The 24255-nt window shown below is 35.5% G+C and overlaps 1 protein-coding gene across 1 annotated transcript in view; it reads right to left on the reverse strand.

Moving 5' to 3' along the window:
• Positions 1 to 24255, reverse strand: part of RYR2 (ryanodine receptor 2) — a 727453-nt gene that overhangs the window by 109981 nt on the left and 593217 nt on the right. Inside the window, exons 64-71 of the mRNA XM_049108740.1 lie at positions 18073 to 18133; positions 16617 to 16855; positions 14846 to 14927; positions 8852 to 8982; positions 5417 to 5737; positions 3746 to 3986; positions 3259 to 3346; positions 663 to 755 (exon numbers count right to left, since the gene is read on the reverse strand). Of these exons, the coding sequence (XP_048964697.1) occupies positions 663 to 755; positions 3259 to 3346; positions 3746 to 3986; positions 5417 to 5737; positions 8852 to 8982; positions 14846 to 14927; positions 16617 to 16855; positions 18073 to 18133 (1256 nt within the window). The remainder of the gene's footprint in view (positions 1 to 662; positions 756 to 3258; positions 3347 to 3745; positions 3987 to 5416; positions 5738 to 8851; positions 8983 to 14845; positions 14928 to 16616; positions 16856 to 18072; positions 18134 to 24255) is intronic.

The raw sequence follows: 24255 nt of genomic DNA on the forward strand, positions 1-24255 counted from the left end.
TTAGCTTTTAATTCATGTGTAATAATGTCAAATATGTGGCTTTCAAAACTCTGAAAAAGACGAGGAGCAGTGAGTGATGCTATTCAACCGTCCTAGTGGCCACCAATGAAGCAGGTGACAGGCACTAGTCATTCCTGGGGTTCAGGGGAGTAGGAGTCCCTTTCACTGAGGGTTTCGATCCACCTGCCCTAATCACCCCAGGGCTAGGTACTAGACAACTAGGATGCCCCCTATGCCCAGAGCCCATTGAGATTAGCTAGCCAATCCTAAGGTTTCTTACCCTGCTTCGCCTGTCCTTTCCCACAGAAACCACAATAAAGGTTCCTGCCCAACTTTTCCCCCTTGTTCTCTCTGCCACAAGACTGACAATGCTGCTTTGTCACATGCCCCCATCACATGCCATGCCCTCTGTTTCTAGGGAACTGTGAATAAAAACTTCTTCCTTCATGAAGTCATTTCTATGTCTGTGTGTCTTACCACACCTACTTAAAAAAATCCGGGGTAATACTCTTAAAACTGTGTGTATGTGTGTGTGTTTAATCAGTAAACATTATAAAATCTATAAAATCTCAGTTATACACCTTCAAAAATGTAGAAAAAATTAACCAGTGAAAGTTACATTCAGAAATTTTCTAGAACAGTGAAAGAGATTCTAGTAGTACCTTTGACATCTTTGACTTGGTGTCAGTGATAAGGAAAGACATGTTGTTGATTTCATTCTGTACCACGAAGTTCTGCTCTTCTCTTTTGAAATTCTGAGAAGTTGCAAAGAAAATTTCAGTTATCTATCTCATAGATAAGAAGTCCATGTAATTAAAGGTTATACAGGACCGAAAAGTTTCTACAAAGATAAGTTGTAATTTGATATATAAGACTTACCAAGAAAGAGAACAAATATTTGTTAAATATCCAATGATAGTGTTTGGCTTGGGGCAACAATTCTGGGAACTAGAGATAAACATGTATGCTTCAAAAGTGGGAACATTTAGATCAAGAATATTTCTTTTTTTTTTGTATATATTTTTATTGGAGTTCGATATGCCAACATATAGTTTAACACCTAGTGCTCATCCTGTCAAGTGTCCCCCTCAGTGCCCATCACCCAATCACCCCAACCCCCCACCCACCTCCCCTTCCACTACCCCTCGTTCCTTTCCCAGAGTTAGGAGTCTCTCATGTTCTGTCACCCTCTTTGATTTTTCCCATTTTCTCTCTTTTCCCCCATAATCCCTTTCACTATTTTTTATATTGCACCCCAATGTTTATAGATCAAGAATATTTCAGTTCAGTGTGTAACCAATGTTACACACCTACCAAGAGGTAGAGTGAGTATTCAAATCCCAATTTAGCTGCTGAAAAGCATATACTGCTTCTTGGGAGAAACACAGGGCACAAATAACTTTGATGAACTCCATTCTGTCAGATGTTTCATCTACTTTTTCAATTACTATACCATTATTTTACTCATTTTTAATTCAGGAACTTCATAACACATGCAAAGTCAAGTGTTTGAGCAGTGGTAGTAAAGGAAGCAAACACAGAATGAAAGCAGAAATAACCAGTTTTAAAAAAGAAGTTAATGAACTAAGTATATGCCTTCCTCTTTTGGATGAGCAAGAACCAAATAAAATAATTTCCTAGTAAGTATCCAAATATGTTAATAATTGATGAGTAACAAAATATTTTGTATGAAGGACAGTGAAAAGACTAAGCTCTCACTTTCATTCAGCTCACATTAACATTCTGATTTTACTATTCATGATAAATGGTTGCTCATAGAGTTTCCACCTTTAAATATTTGGGGAAGAATGTATAGGACACATACTAACAGATTTGTGTTTTAAATATACTCATGAGGTTCAAAAGTAAATATTCAGATTTTTTTCTTACTCCTGAAATTATCATTAGCATTCATCTAAAAATCTACTGACTGTGATAAATACTAAAAATACTACTGACTGTGACTCCAAATACTTGTCCCAAATTTTGTCTTGCATATAAATTGAAAGAAGCTTTTTTTTTTTTTTTTTTTTTTTTGTATTTTGGTGATTGATGAAGTTGAAGATTCTCAGTTTTCCAGGGAAAAATATGCAGTTTTTAGTTTTCTTAAGTGACTTACTCCTGGGCTCCGGATTTCAAATATTCCTTCAGAAGCACCCCAAATGATCTAATGCACTCCCTCAACATGAGTTACATAGGCTCAGAAACCATTTGCTTTTATCTAGAGGAACTTAAAGGATCTAAAAGAATTTTAGATATCATAGAAAATGAAAGTCAATGTGACAATATAAATGCATATATTAAAAAAAACATTCCACATATTATTTCAGTATAATTATATTTTATATACATTTTGGTATCCAGTTTGACAGACTCCTCAGAGGTAAGCAAGAAACAGTATTTATTATCTTAAAGATTAAGTAAGAAAATTTTATTTTTTAAAAAATATGATATTTCTAAAGTAATAGAATTTGTATAACAATTTGATAAAATAAATTGGGAAGTCACCTCAAATAGTGAAGCTGAGGTTGAGGTTTTATTTTTACTTTTTCGGAGTCTCCCATTTACAAAGTGCCATCGACTTATAATTGACACAAAAATTCTAAGCTTTTGAAATCGCTTGGGATAACAAATGCTTGCTTATCTGTATTCTGCTAGTTATTTGAAATAATTACAGAATACTATACTGTTCTTATTAAAATATTTTTCAGATTTAAAAATATAGAGTTCTACGTGCAACATACAAAATAATGAAAATTCACTAAAGATGCACTTTATAAATCCTATCCACATGACTCTCGGCAGGAGCTATATTTCACTCTAACATGTGAGCAAAACTAAACTCCTGTAGAAAAAAAAGTGTGTGCCTGCTGGAACCAATTTAAAGAAGCCGTACATTTACAAGTAAACAAGTGTATCTTGTGATTGAAAAACAAAAGTCCATTTCAGCATTTTTCAAACTAGGCGTGAGGGCTCCCTAAGATATAGAGGCAAACAGAAAAAAAAATTATGGAGTGCAAATAAAAACTCCTGTGATTTTTTTTCTGAACATAAATTCTCAAACCCAAAAGCTTTATATTGATTCAAACTACCTAGGTGAATCTGTTCTCTCTTCACACCAGTTTAGTGATACCTAGGGAAGCAAGCTTGAGAAACATTAGCATAGGTATTTACTCAGGGGACTGGAAAATTGGTTAAAAACTTGAAAGCCCTTAATGTAAACCAAACAGGAAGCACTGTCGATATTTTCCTACTTACGTGAGATTTTGACCAATAGATAAATACTTCGGCCACCATGCGGAAAAGGTCCTCTGCTTCTGGGTTAGGCTCTTTTAGCCACTTTGCCCTAGATTACATAATAAATGGTTTATCAATTATTCGTTCAAGTTAATTTTTTTTAATCACCCACTCATTGTTAAATTTAAAACCCAGTAAACTAAGAACCAGAGTGCTGCCCACAGAGCTCATAAGTAGCTTCAGAGTATATTTGTTTAACATTTGTTTAACATTTAAAACAATTTAAACATTGCAACTGTCAAACTGCTAACTTTTACCTGCAGAAGATAGCATGCTCCACTGTAATTCTGAGATGCTTTTGGTGAAAATCACCTTGTCTATAAACATTTGGTAATGTCACAATCATGGATAGGCTCATCACATAGTCAATGAAGCAATTCCACTGGGACATAGGAACCCACCAAGGTCATGACCGAATCAGAGAAATAATCACTTTTGAACACCGTACCTGTTATAGTCCACAAATCTAATCAAGAGTGGGTAGAAGGCATAGAGATCTCTAGCCAGTGTGGTAAACTCATCAAGAATGAGAAGTTCTGCCTCAGACATATCCCCCCTGGCCTCAGCCTTCAGATGGTCCTCCTCAGACACCACCATTGCTGCTTTTTTCTTGAGTTTCTCCATTAATGGCAAGAAATGAGTTTTCAGGAGCTGAGGTTTCACTTTATTTATAATGGGCTGTGAAAAAACTGTTTGAAGACAGACAGACATTAATATTCTGCTCTGCATCAATATTCATTAAAATGAAGATAGATTATAATTACAATTGTAGCATGATTTTTGGATCCTCTACCCCCAGCACTTGGCTTCTTTCAGGATTCAGCCCATGCCACTTCTATTTCTCGAGTCCCAAACCTAATTGCACAGTTGCTGTTTAAAAATGATTACTGAATTGAATTTGATCCGCTTTCTTTTTTTTTTTTAATTGGCAGCTAATTCGGAATAGAAAAAAAAAAAAAACCTCAAAAACATGTCCATTCACTTCAGAAATCAATTATTTTCACAAAAAAGAAGAAGAAAAATCCCCAAATGGAAAAGGTTCCTATGGCCCTTTCTTTACAAGGAATATGTACCACCGAATAATCATGGGAGTACATCCAGTTGTATCATTTCTGCTTCCCCATCCTTGTCCCAATGGGAGAATTAGATTGCTAGGACACTGTTTTTTCATTTACTAATAATAAATGTATAAAAGAGAAAATACCCTACCCAAATGAGTAAGACATTGGTGTTTACTTTGGAGTTTTTAAAATAAATGAATAATTTTATTTATCTATTTATTTCTGAATTCAATTTTTTAAGAACCCTTCTTTTCATCCTTGAAATTCCTTCCTGGAGCACCTGGGTGGCTCGGTCAGTTAAGCATCCACCTTCAGCTCAGGTTGTGATCTGGGGATCCTGGCATTGAGTCCCACATTGGGCTCCCTGCTCAGCGGGAAGTCTGCTTCTTCCTCTCCCTCAACCCCATTTATACTCTCTATCACTCTCTCTCTCAAATAAATAAATAAAATCTTTTTAAAAAATTGCTTCCCATTATCCAATGTAAATAGTGCAATGATAGATAAACAAATGCAAATTTTTGACTGCATGTTTTGATTTTTCTCCCCCACTCCTAATAGGATGAATTGCTAAAACAGGGTTGTTTCAAAATCCATCTTTATTTTTGTCTCTGTCTACAGAATCATTAGTTTTTATGGCTACATTTACTAATTAATCTTACAGAGACTATTCAATCAGGAACAGTCTTGTTGCAACTTGCTTAAAAGTTGTAACAACAGCAAAAAAGTTGTAACGATGTAGCAAGTTCTCTGATGCTTGATTAAATATACATGTTTTTAAAGAACAGCATGACAGAAAACATATTTTAATAGTTCTTGAGAAGTGAAGAAAATATTAATAAAGACTAAGATAGGAAAATCCAAGTCTTCTGTACTTCATTTTTAAAAATTTATTTATCTAGGTAATCTCTACACCCAATGTGAGGCTCGAACTCATGACCCTGAGATCAAGAGTCATGTGTTCTACTGACTGAGGCAGCCAGACACCCCTAGTTTTCTGATTTCAAGCCCTTTTGGAAATAATACAAATTCAAGTGGTGCATTTCTTTTCCAATTCTTACCTGCTAACCTCTTCATCCAGGCACCCTCATCGATTCCCAAGTTATTATATATGATTTTCAATATATTTCCCAGAAGTGTGTTCATGTGCTCGGAGTTCAGGGCTGTACAGCACATTTCAGCCCTTTCCGGATTGTTTTCGGGTCCATGCTCCCACCAACGAGACATGTAGCTGCAAAGCATGGGCAGTATGACTTCCATTACATGTGGCATTTGTGTGTAGCGAATGCCAGACTCAGCTAATTCCACAATTTCTTCCATGAGTTTCTCCAAAGATGGTATATTTGGGCAAACATCTTCCACATTAGTTGGCAAATTAAGAGCTAGAGAAACACACATAAAAATAAACTGTGTTCAATGAAAGAACTGACTGACAGTGACAGCCAGATTTCTTGTTTCTAGCTGACACAAGCAAACATTTCATGCTGGGCTTCAAAATGCAGCAAGACCTGGCATGCCTTCACCTGGCTCCCATCCCTCTTATTCATGACAGGTATTTCAAACTTTCTTTTTCCCAAGTTCCTATCCTATCATCATCCCCTTAAGATCATAAAATGACCATTTCTTCTACTTCAGAGCAAACCAGAATATCAACTGTGTCTGCCCACAAGCCTTCTGTAGGCTCTATCCCACACTGTCGGTTCCCCCATTTTCAGCACAAGGAGCTTTGAGCTCCCTGCTCATGGTTTGGCCAGTGTTCTCAGAGCAGAGCCTGCCCCACTGCAGGGGCCTCGCTCTGGTCTCGTCTTGAACCCCTTGCTCTGTAGCATCTCCTCCCCAGCAGCCTGTGGCTATGCTTCAGATCTCCTGTGCATTAGTTAGCTTCCAGAAATGAAGGCCTCTGCTTCCCACTGTATCGATTTCCCTTGTTCATAAGCCTTGACCCCACTAACTGTTCCAGAGGCTTTCCCATCACTACCCAAATTCCTTTTTCCTTAACTTGAATGCATTTGGTCTTCCTGACTCCCTCCGAACTTGTTAGGGTCCTTTCCTGGTTATTTGCTCTTGATGGACTTTTAAATGTTGTTGTTAGGTTTTTTGCTGTTGTTATTTTGTTCTGTTTCACTTTTTTTTTTGTTGGTATGGGTTTTTTTGTTTTGTTTTGTTTTTAGGGATTTAACTTAAATTCTCTTTTCTTTTTTCACCTTCTATGTTCATCTGGGTAATTTTGGCCGTTTCAATGGCTTCTGCTATAAGCTAACAACTCTCAAAGCCATATTTCTTAAAACTTCTGCTTGTAATATGGAATGTCTCAAAAGCAACTTAACACACAATGGATCTAAATTTAAACTCAACCTTTCCTCTCCTCCCAACTCCTGAGCAAGTCTTGGCGAAGACAACCTTATCTAGTCAGTCTCCTGCCCTAGAAACTGAAAAGAAATATCTAGGCTGTAAAGCTATTGTGTTTTCCACACAACAGGATGGGGCCTCCAGGATCTCTCACAACCACATCCTCCATCCAAAGGGCCTTCCTCAAACCCACCTCTCCTAAATTACCATAACCATTCTCTGAATTGGTGACTCATGCCCATTCATCTTCCCAATTTCTTTCATGACAGATGTCTACAAGGGTGACCTCCCCAGGTTACTCCTCTTCCTAAAGCCCATAAAAGGATTCCATTTGCTTTGATACTGTTCCCATTCCTTCCCTGACACAGAAAGCCTACTTTACCTAGTGTTCCATCCTTTCATCCCCTCTGACTTTTCTCCCCTGAGGGCTTGAAGTTTTCACAGAATGCATCAGAGTTTCAGTGTTTCTAATTTCAGGATCCCTAGTGAACCAACTCTGTGAAGTCTTTCCCTGGGGTCCTCAGCTAACAACTGCATTTTGGAGTCCTGAGTGGTCTTTATTCTGAATTTGATCACATATGGCTCTCAGTCCCTTTCCTATGGCAGCTAAAAACTCCCTGAGAGAAAGTCTCCAGTTTTGCCCATCTTTGTGCCAAATCCCCTTCCTGCATCCCTGTGTACATCAAGATTTCTTGACCAGTGACTAACGCATGAACAAAAGGGACTCATTTGATCCAGTTCACTCACTTTGTCACACAAAGAATGTGTTACAGAAATAAAAGCAGGTAAATTATCTGCTTTGTGCATTTTCTTGTCTGGAATGAATAACAAATATGCTTCATTCTGGACTCAGAACAAAAGTATTAATCAATCAAAAATCCTAAATTAGACAACTTAGTAAGGCAGGTTTACACAGATGATTAATAGCCTAAGCTCAACCATGTTTTACTATTTACAAATATACTGTGGAATTTATGCAGAGAAATATTGCTAAATCACATTTAAAATATTTTTCTTTGACTTTCTGTTGTATGAAATGAGAATTATAAAAGAGGGAAATTAAATAGAGATGATTCAAGTGTTTTAAAGACTCCTTACTTGATAAAAAGTATTATAAAATCAGTATAACCAGCAGCTCCCCCCAAAACTCAAGTTAGTTACACAGAGAAATGATCTCATTAACAAAGAGGTATGCATTTGTCAACAGCAAATAGTTCCTGCCCAAGCTTTGAGAACTCTTTAGGGTCATTGGAAAGCAAATAAAATACAGTATACTATATCAGACTTTGAGGAAATCAAACAAAAAACGATACAAGAGGATATCTTGTTAAGGCCCTGAGTACTCTGTTTTGTTTCCTTTAAACAACTGGTTAGAGAAACAACTACTTTCTGCTATGTTAACTATTTCTTATTCAACTCAATTCAAATCTTAGTAAATAATTCTAATAGATTCTCACAGACCAATCCTTGAAATCATCAGCAGTGGCTTTAAAAGCTACTCAACTAGGATAGTAGAAAAAATGAGCCTAGCTATTCAGAAAAATAGACCTTTCCCAAGTGAAAAGTACATAAGGCCTATTATATTTATAGATGCCTAGTATACATACAGACATAAAAATCTTAAGAATATGCATGCTAAGGCCCAAATTTAAGTCATTGGCTAATTGTGTCTCTGATTTATAGGTTTTTAAAATGATAATAATTGGACTAAACTATTAGAAAAAAATCACATGGAATAAACCTGTCCCAATAAGATAGATGTATCTGGTGAACAAAAAAACTTGAAGGGTACAAATCCATAAATGGAACAAATGAGAACACCATATGCTTGCTGACCACCTGTAAGAGATAACTGAATCAGAAATCAGATTGACCTACTTTTTTCCATTTCTGCTAATTATTTTGTCTTATTCTTAAAAGTGTTAATTTGCGACTCATTACCTGAGAAGAAATAAATTTCCTTTCACAGACACTATGGGGATAATATATAACATTCAAAAAAATCCAAATATTAACATTTAAGAACAAATAGCATTGGAGATAATAAACTGAAATGGCCCATTAGAAAAAATTACTATGGGAAAATACAGTAAATGTCATTAAGTTTCAACTTTGTATCATAAATAGTGAACATGCTTCTGCATTACCTGCTCTTTCTCGTGAGGACTTAGTATTGTAGATAGAGTAAATGTTATGTTTGTCCAGATGAGTTTCCAAAAATGCTATGGGAAAGGCACCAGCAAAAGCAGCGAGACATTCTCCTAACGCAGAACGTTGCCTACAAGTGGAAAATATTTATATTTTTTAATTCTTCCAAGTGGATGACTGAAGAAGCCATATTAAAAGTGACCAGTTTAACCTACAAGAGGGATAATAGTGCTAATAACAAAATTAACTCCAAAATCCAATTTCTATATCACAAAACATTATATGCTTTCAATAGCAAAGTCCCTACCATTTAAAAAATGCTAAATTATAAAAAAAAAAAAAGCTAAATTATCTATTGTTAAAAAGAAGACCAAAATCACAAGAAAAACCCTATCAAATCCCCCCAAAAGTTTGGACACTTCTTTCTGTTTTCCTTTTTTCCTTCCTTCCTTCCTTCCTTTCTTTTTTCTTTTCTTTCTTTCTTTCTTTCTTTCTTTCTTTCTTTCTTTCTTTCTTTCTTTCTTCCTTCCTTCCTTCCTTCCTTCCTTCCTTCCTTCCTTCCTTCTTCCTTCCTTCCTTCCTTCCTTCCTTCCTTCCTTCCTTCCTTCCTTCCTTCCTTTCTTTCTTTCTTTCTTTCTTTCTTTCTTTCTTTCTTTCTTTCTTTCTTTCTTTCCTTCCTTCCTTCCTTCCTTCCTTCCTTCCTTCCTTCCTTCTGAAATCTTTCTTTCAGATTTTATTTATTTGAGAAAGAGACCAAGAGAGCATAAGCAGGGGGAGTGGCAGAGGGAGAGGGAGAAGCAGGCTCCCCACTGAGCAGGGAGCCCAATGTGGGACTCGATTCCAGGACCCTGGGACCATGACCAGAGCTGAAGGCAAATGCTTTAAACCAGTGAACCATCCAGGTGTTCCATCCATTTTTTTTTTCCTTAAACATTGTGACCTGAAGAATTCTTGCTAGGTGAATAAATGCATTGATAAACATTAAAAAAATAAAGTACTGGTACCAATACACTGGTACAATTTTTTGAAAATTTACTAGTATAAATCATTTCAGGGTAGCTATGAAATATTAAGACATAATAAATACCAAAAACTATTAATAACACTCAAAATTCACTCATCATTTTTAGGGAAGGAAGAGGTTTAAGGAATCATTCTGTGATTAATTGATTCAGTGCAGGGTATGACCCAAAGTTCCCCCTGACACTGACAAAAATTCTCTCCCTCAGTTACCTATGTAATCCAAGGATTCACTGGGACATTATCAAATGTAGAACAATATGAGAGTTTTTTCACATATTAGGATCTCCTTAAATTATTTTATATAAATGTTTTATATTCAAAGTCAATAAAATGTATCTAAGTGAGAAAAGACTAAATAATTCACTTAGGTAGTTCTAAATTTCTGCCTGAAACATATATGATTGCTTAAAATTAATAATGCCCCTAATATTTTAATTAAAGATGATTGGACATTTAGTCAGCTAAGAGAAAATACCCCTTCATAGAATAACACTGAACAACATAGAGAATCTATAAACATCAAGTTTAATTCAAATACTGAAAAATATTTCATTATTAAAAGTAATTTAGGATATCAAAAAATTACAAAGGGTACAGGCTTTGATTCAGACAGACCTGAATCCCAAACTAATTCCTAATACTTGTATCACTACAGGAAAATTACTCACTCTTTTTATGTTTTGCTTTCCTTGCCAAAAAATAATTCTGGGCACAGAATTACAAAAATTTTTTTTTAAAGATTTTATTTATTTATTCATGAGAGACACAAAGAGACAGAGGCAGAGACACAGGCAGAAGGAGAAGCAGGCACCATACAAGGAGCCCGACGTGGGACTCGATCCCAGGACTCCAGGATCATGCCCTGGGCTGAAGGCAGGCACTAAACTACTGAGCAACCCGGGCTGCCCAGAATTGCAAAATTTTTGACACATATTATGAGTTCCGTAAGTGTTTACAAATAACGAGAATATATTTATTCAAGAATCTGATACCCTAAAATGTTTCATGTATGACACCAAAGAAATTTATTCCTTTACATCTTACTGGACAAGTCCTTTCATTTTGTTAAAAATTCATGTGAGCCTATTTAATAATTTACTTTAAAATGTTGATTCAATTAGTAATTCTCAGACCAACTCTGATCATTTGTGTTGGTATTCTAGAAATAGCAATTTTTTTTAAAGGACTCTCATTAAAATAGCTACATGTTTCTTTTTTTAAGACTTTATTTATTCATTGAGAGAGAGAGGGCACACACGAGTAGAGGGAGGGGCAGAGGTAGAGGGAGAGAATCTCTAGCAGACTATGCGCTGAGCACAGAGTCTGATGCGGGCTCAAGCTCTTGACCCTGAGATCACCATTTGAGCTGAAATCAAGAACCAGATGTTTAACTGACAGAGTTGCTCAGGCACTTCAATATCCACATTTTTCTCAGTCACAGTGTCACTTTTTCTTTTTTCAAAATATCTTTTATTCATCTTTTGATTTTCATTTTTATATTCTCCCCAAATGGCTTTATAATTGCAAACAAAGAAAACATATATCTTTTATTTTTTAGAACCTAACAAAAGGACCCCAAATTTTATTAAAAAAATACAGAGAGGGATCCCTGGGTGGCGCAGCGGTTTGGCGCCTGCCTTTGGCCCAGGGCGCGATCCTGGAGACCCGGGATCGAATCCCACATCGGGCTCCCGGTGCATGGAGCCTGCTTCTCCCTCTGCCTGTGTCTCTGCCTCTCTCTCTCTCTCTCTCTGACTATCATAAATAAATAAAAATTAAAAATATTAAAAAAAAAATACAGAGATAAGAAGAACAACAATATCAGCACTGCTCAGGTAATGAGAGAATTTGCATTACCAGATATCAAAATGTATTACAAACTACTAGCAGTTCAGGATGCAGGCTACTGACCTAAACATTTACAAAATCAAATAATAGAACTGAATAGATTCTAGAAATATGATTTAATAAATATGTTACCTCAGTATATGATAAAGGTTTTTGTTTTAAATCAGCAGATAAAAGACATATTTAATAAATCATAACTTGGGCAAGGAGTTGGGGGATGAATGAAATAGGCAGAGGATTAAGAGGTACAAACTTTTAGATACAAAATAAATCACAGAGGGGCACCTCAGTGGCCTGTTCAGTTAAGTATCTGACTCTTAATATCAGCTCAGGTCATGATCTCAGGTCATGGGACCGAGCCCCACATAGGGCTCTGCAGAGAGGAGCCTGCTTGAGGATTCTCTCTCTCTCTGCCTCTAACCCTTACCTGACTCACACACTTGTACACTCTCTCTCTCAAATAAATAAATCTTAAAAAAATAAAGTCAAAGAGAGGAAAAGATGAAAAGGGAATACAGTCAATAATACTGTAATAATGTTGCACAGTGACACATGTAAGTATATTTATGGTGGTGAGCACAGAGGAATGTATATAATTGTCCAATCACTATGTTGTATGCCTGAAACTAACAACATTGTATGTCAATTACATTTCAATTAAAAATCAATACTTTCCATGTGGGAGATGATTTTAAAAATTTAATTTGTGTTCCATGTAACACTAAAGAGGAATAGGAAATTCAGAATCACTTCTAGTAAATACCCTTCTTACTCCAGAGATGATCATTTTAGACTTTTTCTACTTTCCTCAAACATCGTCCATTTCTTTCCTCAGCCATCACTTGGCTGAGGCATACTTCATAGAGGAAACGGAAGCTATTTATACCTGATTTATCTACTATCTGCCTTCTGTCAAATGGAGGAAAGTTCTGATCTTAAAAAATCATGTTCTAAAACATACATTCTTGAGTACTCTGTGTTATTATCTTTATTGTGTGTTTATTCACACATGAAAATCTGCCAATATTACATTTTTTGCTTGCTTTTTTTGTTTGTTTCTCCATTAGGTATAAGCTCTTTGAGAGTAAGGATCTATCTTGCTTAGTGTTGTATCACAGAATCTGGAGTTTAATACATATTTTTTGAGTGAGCAAAGGATTAAAAGGCTAAATTTAAACAACTGAAGAATGAAAAACCTAAGAGAATAAGTGTTTGAATTTTTAGCTGTTATGAGCATGGTATAACCTATCTAAAAATATTAAACTAAGAAGAATAAAAACCCATGAAATAACTGATAGGTTTATATAATAATTAAAATTCCCATGTCATAAACATTATCTGTACCTAGTTTTACAGATACAGTTTTTACCTGTTTTACTGGTATTGTTCTAGATAATCACTAGAAAGTTATGAAAATGCTAAAGTCACAGATGGTAGAAATAACAGGAAAGAGGTGTATAGTTTTAATACATAAAAATTCATTACTTGACAACACATTGATAGAAAAATGTACAACAGATATGAAAGGAAATTCATATAATTAAGAAATAAAAATGGCAAAGAAAACACAAAATGGATAGGAATTGGGAATTAGGAAATTGCATTTGAAAAGAGAAATGGGATTCCATTTATATATATATTATTCCATATAATAGTTAATTATATTTTTAAATAGTAAAAAGAATAATAATCAGAAATGAGGAAAATGTGAGGAAAGCATGATTCTCTTGTAAAACTTCAGTGTCAACTGAATCAGTTTTCTGAGAAGACTCATAATCCTTTAATATACGCCTACTCTAACCTACATTTCTAAATTCTGAGAATACAGCTAAAATAAATAAAAATAAATATATATATATAGAAAACTATGATCACAGATCTAGCATTATTTATGGAAATGAAAAAAAGCCTACAATCAAAAATAAAGTAACATTTCAATAAATTATAAAACTTCTGTAGTATAAAATATTTTGAAGCTAAAAAAACCCATGTGAAAAAAGAGATTAACTAAAAAATGCAGACAAGGGATGCCTGGGGTGCGCAGCTGGTTAAGCATCCGACTTGTGATTTCAGCTCAGGTCATGATCTCAGGGTTGAGGGATTAAGCCCCAAGTCAGTTCTATGTTCAGCTTGAGTCTACTTAAGATTTTCTCTCTCCCTCTTCCTCTGCTCCTCCTCCCACTCATCATGTCTCTTTTTTTCTCTCTCCAAAATAAATAAATTAATCTTGAAAAAAAATTCAGGTAAAAACCATGCAGTGTGAACTCAATTATCCTTTTACATTGACTTAGTCTCCTATTTCTATGCACTTGCCACCCTATTTAATTATTGATGATATAGAAGTTTTAATATTTGGTAGGTCAAATGACTACCCTTCCATTACTGTTTTCCTCTCACAAAATTTTATTGGCTAGCCTCATTAGTTATTCCTTCAAATGAACTTTCAAATTACTTCGTAAAGTTCAATAAAAAACAAATTTCTACTTGAAATTGTCTTATAATTAATCATAGATTAATTTTGGGAGAATTTACATCTTTTCAATATTATTCCACCAGAATATCCTTTCATTTATTTATTTTATTTATTAGTTGTCTCTCTGAATGTCATTTTCTTTAGTCTAGACTTAAAAAACTGCCTTTTTTCTCTTTTTCACAGAAAACTCTTACTGTAGCCACCGATGACCTCTTATTTTAAATGCAATGGGGAGACCTTATCTTGAACTGTCCACATCACCTGATAATCTCTTCCTCTTGAATGTGAGAATTAAAAAAAAAAAAGCCCATTTTAATAACTGCTTATATTCATGCTTATTTTGCTTTTCAGATATATAAGAAAGTGTTTTAGTAGGTATCTTCATAAAACTCATTCATAAACACTGTTTAATCTTTACATTAAATATGGTCTTTACCATTATGGTTTATTATTTTTTTTAACATAACTTGATTGACTCTTATTATTATGTCAATTCAAATTTAGCTTAACAATTGTTCAATTACTCCCAAAAATCCAATATGTTAATCTGGCTGTTTAGTTTATAACTAAGGGAAAACTGAAAAAGACTTGAAATAAATAGAACACTTGAAACAATTACTAATTAAAAGCTAAACTTTTGAAATCTTACCTTTCCACATAAATACTTTTGCTGGTTCCCAAAGCATATAAACTAGTCAGAATTCTGTAACATGACACTTGTACATCTTCCACTAAGGAAAAACAAAAATAAGAACAAAAACACTTGTTTTCATATGTTGTCCTAAGAAAGTTTAGCCTGAAACCAAAATTCCATATTGAGGGCATACTAATATTTTAACATTTAAAAAAGCAAAATTAGAACAAATGCGTATGTAAATGAAATATAAAAACTATTCTCTCAAAATCCTTAAGGAGCTGAAAACATTCTAAAGAATATTTATAATTATTTAGAACATTCTCAAGACCATGTTTAAAAATAATTTTTCTCTAGATAGAAGAAAAAAGGATTTCTTTGAGAATAAAATTAAGCACAAGACTATCTGCAAGAATAGGTAGATTTTGTCTCCCTGTTCTGAACGTATATAAAGACTGTGTCTTTTATTTTAACACCTAAGTGAATAATATTAAAAATGCTAAAGGAGGTGGTAAGTTATTTCTGACCTGACATTCAAGGTATAAGTTAGTCAATTCTACAGTGAGGCTAGAAAATAAAATAAAACCTTTTATTTTATCTACGATCCATTATGACATTTTTAAGAGGCAAAACAAACAAACAAACAAACAAAAAAACTAGGAACCTTGGATTTCTAATTCCAACTCTTTTACCATTTCCTGGAGAATCTACCATGACATGAATGGAGAAATCATTCTTTCTGACCTGACATTCAAGGTATAAGTTAGTCAATTCTACAGTGAGGCTAGAAAATAAAATAAAACCTTTTATTTTATCTACGATCCGTTATGACATTTTTAAGAGGCAAAACAAACAAACAAACAAACAAACAAACAAAAAAACTAGGAACCTTGGATTTCTAATTCCAACTCATTTACCATTTCCTGGAGAATCTACCATGACATGAATGGAGCAATCATTCTTGTGCTCAAGACCTGTTTCCATGTCCACATTGCCCAGTAAGCAATGCTCCTACAATGGTTCAAGGAAATATTTTGTGGGTAATGCTTGTGTTACCCACTGAGTAATGTAGGGGTTTCCACCCAGCACTATGTTTTACCTGGGAGATTGACAAGGTTCAGGGTCTGAGCAGGTGTGGCTGCAGTCAAGACCCACTTGACCGTTTAACATGGGCTTCTTACATTGCCTTTCATGTTCACATCAGCAGGAGAGCAGGAAATCAGGACAGGCCTGATATTTTTTTCAACATTGTTTTGAGCATTCTGTGCATATTTTTAATCATTATGGAATTCTAGGCAAAAACAGCTGATGAAATCCCCCGTTAAAATAGACTGAAACCTATAAACAAAAATATGCGGGCCACCCCAGTGGACCAATGATTGAAATGCAGATTTTGTGTCAGTTGTCTTCATATTTGTTGGTAACACAACTTGTGGCTCAGAGGTGATTTGAAAACATTTAATGTTGCATGTCTCATGGTCAAACTGCATGGGAAAAACTCCATGGAAAGAGAGAACACAGAAATAGTAAAATTTGGAACCTGCACTTCGGCAAGGTGGAAGTGACTGCCCACAGCCACCATCTTACTGGTCCCTTCTGTGAATCCATGTGATTCAGGGATCTATCTCTATAAGAATGGTTTCTGTAACTCAGATGTCAACCTAATGTTCTGGGGGGGGAAAAGTGCATTTTAATGGATAGGCAGTGTTTGACTAACCAGATGGGCCCTTTACAAGTTTTCATTGTACTATTAGATAAGGAGACTCTAAGTAATAGATTTACATACATATTAGATCTTCTCCGAATTGATGCTGGCCAATATGCTCAAATAATGATGATAGCATCGGCAACAGAGCCACCGTGGTATAATTGATAATCTGAGTAACACCTTTGGGTTGGTTTCGGGTGTGGGTGAACTGGCCTTGCTTGAGATTCTCCATGGTCTTCTCCAGATCCTCCGCAGCATTGTCTAGAAAAGCTCGGAGGGCGCTTTTAACGCTTTCCAGACCAGTCTTCATCACTGTCCTAGGAAGGAAAGAAGGGAGAACATGTATCTTGCAACAGGAGAAAGTGGAATACAAATAAAACATGCTTCTACTTTATGTTTGTTGATCCATTACATTCACTCAGTCAACTTTTTTTTTAATTCACTCTCAACTTTTTCAGTGCACTTGAATTTATAGCAGTATAGCTCTGTAAAATGCACTACCTTTCCAAAATGCCTTCATAGTCAACTTAATCAGGACCCAGATGAGTGCTAATGTTTTGTATTTTCTACCAGTGGTTTCAAAATTTGAGAGTGTTTTGTTTTATTCTCTAACAAATCACAGCTTCTGAGCCAGTTTAGTTAATCCCAAATCTAACACAACTAGAATGTTTCTTTAGGCAATGTGTATGAAAGATGCATTTAATCCCAGCTAAACCCAGTCACCAAATGATCTAGATATTTTGTGCTTTAAGTGAAGCAATCAGCTAAATGAGCCTCCAAAGGCTGAACTTGTACAAAAGTGACCCTCTAATACCATTGTTTCTAGTAGGAACTGAAGGTGTATAATAGCATCTATTTTCCTAATTTATTATACAAAACACCTCACATAAAATTTTCAAAGTAAAACTAAACAGCATCATAGAATGTTCTCTGTAGTAGACATTTAGGAACTTTTACTTAGATTTATCCTGGATAATAAATGAAATAAATGTATGGCTTAAAGGCTGAATCGACCATCTGAGATATACTGATTTCATATTTAGTCAACCTGTTGTATTTCCAGTCATGTTGCTAGGAGTTCAGGGTAGAAAGTACACACATTTAGGAATTGGTCTACTTCCACACTTACTATGCAATCTTAAGCTTCACTCCTCTCATCTGTAAAATAAGAATAAAACCCTGTTGTTCCTATAAAGCTAAATGTTACCACAAATGCGGAGCATGGGTACCACACCTAGAAGCTCCTAAGACCTCTAAAGTTGGAGCTTACCATTTCTACTTCACATACATTCCCAATTCAACCCTCAGTGACATATATAGATGCTACAGAAATTACTTGAAATTTGAATGATAATTTATATAAGATCATAAAAATAATAAAATGCCATTGTATTAGTAATTTACAAAATACTTTTTCACACCCACACTTAAGCCTTTATTATAATTCTAAAGAATAAAATCTAGAGACAAAGTGAGTCTTAATATTCTTGTGTAGCATTACTACAGTCATTTAGACAAAAATATACCCTCTTACCTGGCGTCCAAAGTCTGACCCAAAATATGAAGACAGTTGACAATTGATGTGGCATCATTTCCTAAAGAGGAAACAAAATGCTGTCAAATTGCCCTGAGGATTTCTCACTGTTCTTTTCTAAGAATATTTGTGTACCAAAAATTAGTCAATGGTACAACCCAGTAATAACTCAATTAAAAGGATTTTTTGATAGTCAAGTTTAAAATCATGCAGTTTTTCTGCTCAAAAGTGGTTATGCAAATGTAAGTAGAAAAGCAATAAAGCATGTCTCATCAAAGAGCTGACATACTCAAGAAGCATTCAAAGCACTGCGCCAGGCTGAAGTGTTTAAACTGAATTCTTCAAATATATTCACCTCCCCATACTGGTTCATCTTCTTTCTAAATCATATTGTATGTCAATTTTTAAAGTGAACTCATATGTTTATGAGAAAAGGTGAGCTAATAGTCTAAAAAATTTAATTCCCCTTTAGTTATCCGTGTCTCTGCTTTCTTATTCCATTCAGCTGAATTAAGATGATTCATCTGCCTGAATGTTTGGGGTTTTGGTGAAAAAGAACCACCAAAGGATCAATGTAAATAAGCACTATTGGCTGAAGAAGTTAAATCCTATTCTTAATGAGATATTTAAAATGGGAACAACTTTTCTAAAAAGATGAAATTCATCCATCTTGATTGCACATTTTATTAGTACAGGAATATGAATTATACAATTACTATATAACTTCACTTATGTAAAGATACATAAGAGCAAATAAACAAAATGATAGATCCATAGTTACAAAGTAATTTGACCACTCACAATACAGTCTGATGTTATTACTTCCTCATTTTATACTTTGCTATTCATAATATGTATAGTCATTTCCTGGGTCCAGAGGTTAATAACTCCTATTTGAATGTAAGTATTTATAACATTTGTGTACGTTACATTCTTTATGCAGCAACACAACAAAAGGATCTTAAAATGAATTAAATATGCATGAAAATTTACAACTACCCTAGAATCTGGACAAGCCAGTTTAGTGACATGATACAAATAAGAACAAAAAACAAGGTATTTATTGCTAGACTCTGAGTTCTTAGATAAAATGTCCCATTCATCATCTGCTTTGATTCTCAGAAATTTTGGTAATCATGAAGACAAAATCAGCAGAAAGGCAGAATTTGTTATGTCCTTGTCTACTGATTAGTGGCAGTCCTAGGGCTTCTACTGCAGTTCATAGAAGTATTATTCCTTTAATTATTCATTCACTTAAAAAAATTATTCATTCACTCAATAAATACTTATCAAATACCAGGCATTCTCAAAGTTCCAGTAATAAGTAAAAGACAGTTTAATGGCACTTATATTCTAATGAGGGACACAGGTAATAAAATATTAAGAAAAAATCAATATGAAACACAATATTAGGTGCACTAAAATAAATATTTTATATTTGTAAACTATATTAATTATATATAATTAATTAATTTATGTTATACAATTAATATATATTCGTTGTGTGTATATATATGTGTGTGTATATATATATATATATATATATATGAATGATGATTGGGGCAACTGAATAGCATAATAGGGCAAGTGGTCATGAGGCTTTTTCTAAGAAGGTGGCATCTGAGCAAAGATTTGAATGAAGGAATAATCATGCATAGATCTGGGAAAAGGACCCAGGTGGAGGAGAGAGCATGTGCAAAGGCTCTGAGGTAGATAATGAAGCTGGTGTTTCAGGCAAGGAAGTTGAGGTGGCTAATGCATGATTGGAGATTCAGAGAAAAGAAGGAGGATATGGGGTAGAGAGGAAGGGAGTAGCCAGGTTCTAGAGCCTTAAAACCCAACCAAGAACTTTGATTTTTGTTTTTTAAGTGTGATAGGGAGATATTCTTAAGGTTTTGAACAGGATGGGATCTGATTTATATTTTAAAAGGATTAAATCACAAGGTGCAAAATTCTGGAAGGGCAAGAGTGGATGTTGGTTAGGAAGCTACTAGAGTCATCTAGAATCAGAAGATTGATGGCAGGAAATTTGGATTAGGATATCTGCAGTGAAGATTTGCTTGTGGACTGCATGTGAGATGAGATGAGAAGGAGTCAAGAATAACTTCAAGACCGTTTGGGTGAGCACTTGTACGAGCGATTAGGTGACTGGTGGTAAGATTTTCTGATGTGGAGAGGGCATAAGAAAGGAGCAAAATGAGGAGGGTGGGGGTAGGGTGCTCTGCTTTGAGGCTAACCTCAGGTAGAGAAGCAGAATAGGCAGTAGATGCACAAATCTGTAGTGCAGGGAACAGATCTGAGCTGGAGCTATGCATTTGACCACCATAAGCATACAGATACCTTAAAAAATCATGGGCCTTAATAAAATAAGCCAGCTTGGGTATAAATATAGAAAAAAGGGTCTGGGAGCCTCCAATGTTTAGAAGTGTGAAAGATAAGTAGAATGCAGCACAGAAAAGGAGAAAGAGAAGGGCTCAGGAGGAAGACAGGACACAAGGCAACATGCAACTATTACTAAGCATCAAGTCAGAGAGGCTGGCCTCTCCCTCTCGTCCTAAAATACACAGTTTTTTTTTTTTTCTTACCCTCCTAGTCTGCTGGCTCCTTGTATAGATAACCAGTATTTGTACTTTGTACTGAGCCTGACCAGGCCTTTTTCCAAAGGAGTGGTGGGGTATTTTAAACCTCCATCTGTAAGAACTCATGAGATGAGATTTATGTTCCCTGCTGAAGGCCAGCCCTTAGGACTGGCATATGCAGTGTCAGGCATAAAGCAGGCATTCAGTTGAATATTGTAAGTTGTGAAGAGTAGGAAACAGTACCAGTGGCCAGAAAAGTTCTGTTGGTCAAATGAAAATGCACATGATAGATGTGAATGTTCTGTGATTGTCAAGTCACAAGCCATAAGCTCCGTGAATCGACACATTTTGGTGTGCTCCATGTGAGGTATAGTATAACTTTGAAGGGAAGAATCTCAGTGTGAAAAATGGTGAGGAACAGACCCTAAAAGATGAAGGAAAAGTGTTCATTGAATTTTCAACATTTTGTGGTGTAGACCAAGCAAAAGTATCTGTAATACCAGCAGAGGTAAAAGGTAACCTAAATGGTTAGTCTCAAAGATGTAAAGTTTTTAGTAAGGGTTTCAAATAAAATAAGAATTGCCCACACTCTGCCCTTCTTAAGGTTCTCCAGATGACCATCATTAGAAACGTCCATCATGCTATCAGTAAGAACAGGAAAGACAAAGTGCAGTATGATGGTAAAATTTTAAAGTGATAATTGTATTTTCATGTAATTACTTCATTACTCAGACTAGAATAAAAACCAGAAGTTTGATACTTTTCAACTCACACTCTTTCAAGGTCCAAACTACTTCCCTTGTCCTCAAACACTTAGAAAAACACCTGTGGATTGCCTCTTTGTCTTCAAGGTTGTATGTTTGCATCAGTGTGTAAGCATAAAAGACATATAATTAAAATTGTAACTCATCCCTGAATCTACTAGCAACAGACAGCAAGTGTCTGGTTTTTAAAATCTTTGTACTAACTCTATACAGTGCTACAACTCTCTAAATAAAAATAACAAAGTTAAAGATGTTTGAGAGTCAAAATACTCTTTTTGTATTTTACTCCCAAATTGTTTTGTAGTTTTTAATATAAGGTTTCTGTAACTCAGGAGTTATCAGTGTTTTCTGAAATGTGATATACAACGTCTTGCTTCTGCTTTGCAATCTGATATACATCAGTATATGAATATTAGCAGAATGTTGACTTTCCTTCCATTGTGAAAGCAGTAACAACCATTCTAAGTTTTGTTCTTCTCCCTTCTTTTGTGACTTGCAGTAATACCTATCGTATTCTCTCCTCTGAAGAAATGATTCATCTTGACAAAATCCTCATTAATAATGTGGAACAAAATTATGCTAGAGTTACAAATTTCTCTCAAATTATGAGATAGAGAGAAACTGGAAAGTGCCACTGACTTTATCACTTCTGAAATCTGCACAACTAAACAGAATAAAATTATTGAAACTTTCACTCAGTGAGAAGTTTCGGTTGAGCTGAAAATATATTTTACATAATTCCATATTCTATTCATTTACGCAAAAGTCAGGACATTCTCTGATAGAGATATCTTTAAAGGAAAGAAATAGGGATCCCTGGGTGGCGCAGCGGTTTGGCACCTGCCTTTGGCCCAGGGCGCGATCCTGGAGACCCGGGATCAAATCCCACGTCGGGCTCCCGGTGCATGGAGCCTGCTTCTCCCTCTGCCTATGTCTCTGCCTCTCTCTCTCTCTGGGTGACTATCATAAATAAATAAAAATTAAAAAAAAAAAGGAAAGAAATATCTGTATCACTCTAATATGGTTTTCTGATATTATCTTTATTATAGGTATTTATTTATTCCGGTATTTCTGACCTCATATATCTCTCACTAAGAAACAGGTTACTTCTGGGGCGCCTGGATGGCTCAGTCGGTTGAGCACCTGCCTTTGGCTCAGGTCATGATCCCAGAGTCCTGGGATAGAGCCCCATGTTGGGCTCCCCACTTAGGGGGGAGTCTGCTTCTCCCTCTGTCTCTGCCCTTCCCCCTGCTTGTGCTTTCTCTCTCTTTAAAATAAATAAATAAACTCTTTGAAAAAAACAGTTATTCTTTTATATAACATATAAACCCAGAAGAGCTCTCATTTCTGACTTGTATACTGCCACCAAACCACAGAACTATTACATTAGGGAAAGACCTAAATGACAAGTGATGACAATAACCAGCAGAAGTAGCAGACCGTGCATCACTGACCACGAAATCCCCAACGTAATGACACATTCAGTTCTCAGATATATACTAGCTTCAGAGACTCTGAGTCCTTTAAGTAACTTTCCTTTCATTATATGTCCTAGTAAACAAAAGTAAGCATGGTCTGAATATTGTTAGAGATAATACATACACAGACTAATTTGCTACTATCTCCTGATACAAGATAGCAGTCCTCATTTTAAACATCTGAATGGGTTTTGGGAGTGGGCACGTAACAGATGGAGCAACATAAACTTAATCCACTAATTTTTTAATCAGGGAGAGATACCAATTGATAGAATTTACGATTGAAACTTCCAAACACAACATTAAGATTTATGCAGCAGTTTAAATCAGGCATCCCTACCTAGGGGGAGAAAACTCAACATTTTAACAAGAATTACTGCTTCACTTAAACAGATGACAATACTTATCTTGTTCCATATCTCTACAGCTAATACTGGAGTGGAATTAATAATGTGCTACATAGGGTTCTGGGGTCAGAGGGCAAACCAGAGAAATTTTAGAGTGTTACGCTCATTATGTTACTGAGTGCTTGCTCTATTCCAGGCATTCTTAGAAGCTTCTCTGCCATCAAATTTGAAAACTCTCCAGTAACTCTGGACAATTTGCTATCTCACTGATACATTAAAAATTCGCCAGAAAATGGGAACATAGAAAAGGCCTCCAAATGGTAACTGTTTTGTGCCAGCCTTCTCGAATCATTCCTATAGCTGAAAGGATCACTGTTGGTTGGGCTTAATGATCGTGTTTGAAGAATCTCTAGTTACCTGTTATTTCCTCTTCAATGTAAGTGTCCTAAAGTGTTTTCTCGGACAGCTTAAGGAATTAAAATAAATGTGATTCTTCTGAGTTGTGGGATAATTGGGTACTTTTTTTCTAAATAATTTCATAAGCAAAAAAAAAAGAGTAAAATTTCAGTTATTTATGAGTGTAAGAAAGTTCCAAGTCAAGAGCTCTTATTTAGGCATTCTTAGTGTCTGCTCTTTCTCTATTAGACTGTAGGCTTCCTGAAGGCAGAAGCTAGTGGATTCACTCATTCAGTCATCAGATATTGATAAAATATCTACTACATGCCAGATTCCGCATACAACAATAAGCCCACAGTGAGAGGAGAGGTTTAGAGAGAGAGAGAGAGAGAGAGATGTGTGAATCTGGCGACATCGTCACTGGGATGAAGGAAAGGTACACAGAGCTATAAGAATGTTGTAATAGGAGAGAGGAGTAAAATCAGGGAGATCAGGGAAGGTTTTCCTGACAGAGTAAGTACTATTTGGACTGAAGTCTGAAGGATAGGTAGTTTAAACCATTATGGGTGTGGAGGACTGGAGAGGTGACTGTTATGTCTAGGGACCCCATTCCAGGTGG

This window comes from Canis lupus, chromosome 4 (assembly GCF_003254725.2).
Source record: "Canis lupus dingo isolate Sandy chromosome 4, ASM325472v2, whole genome shotgun sequence".
Lineage (NCBI taxonomy): Eukaryota > Metazoa > Chordata > Mammalia > Carnivora > Canidae > Canis > Canis lupus.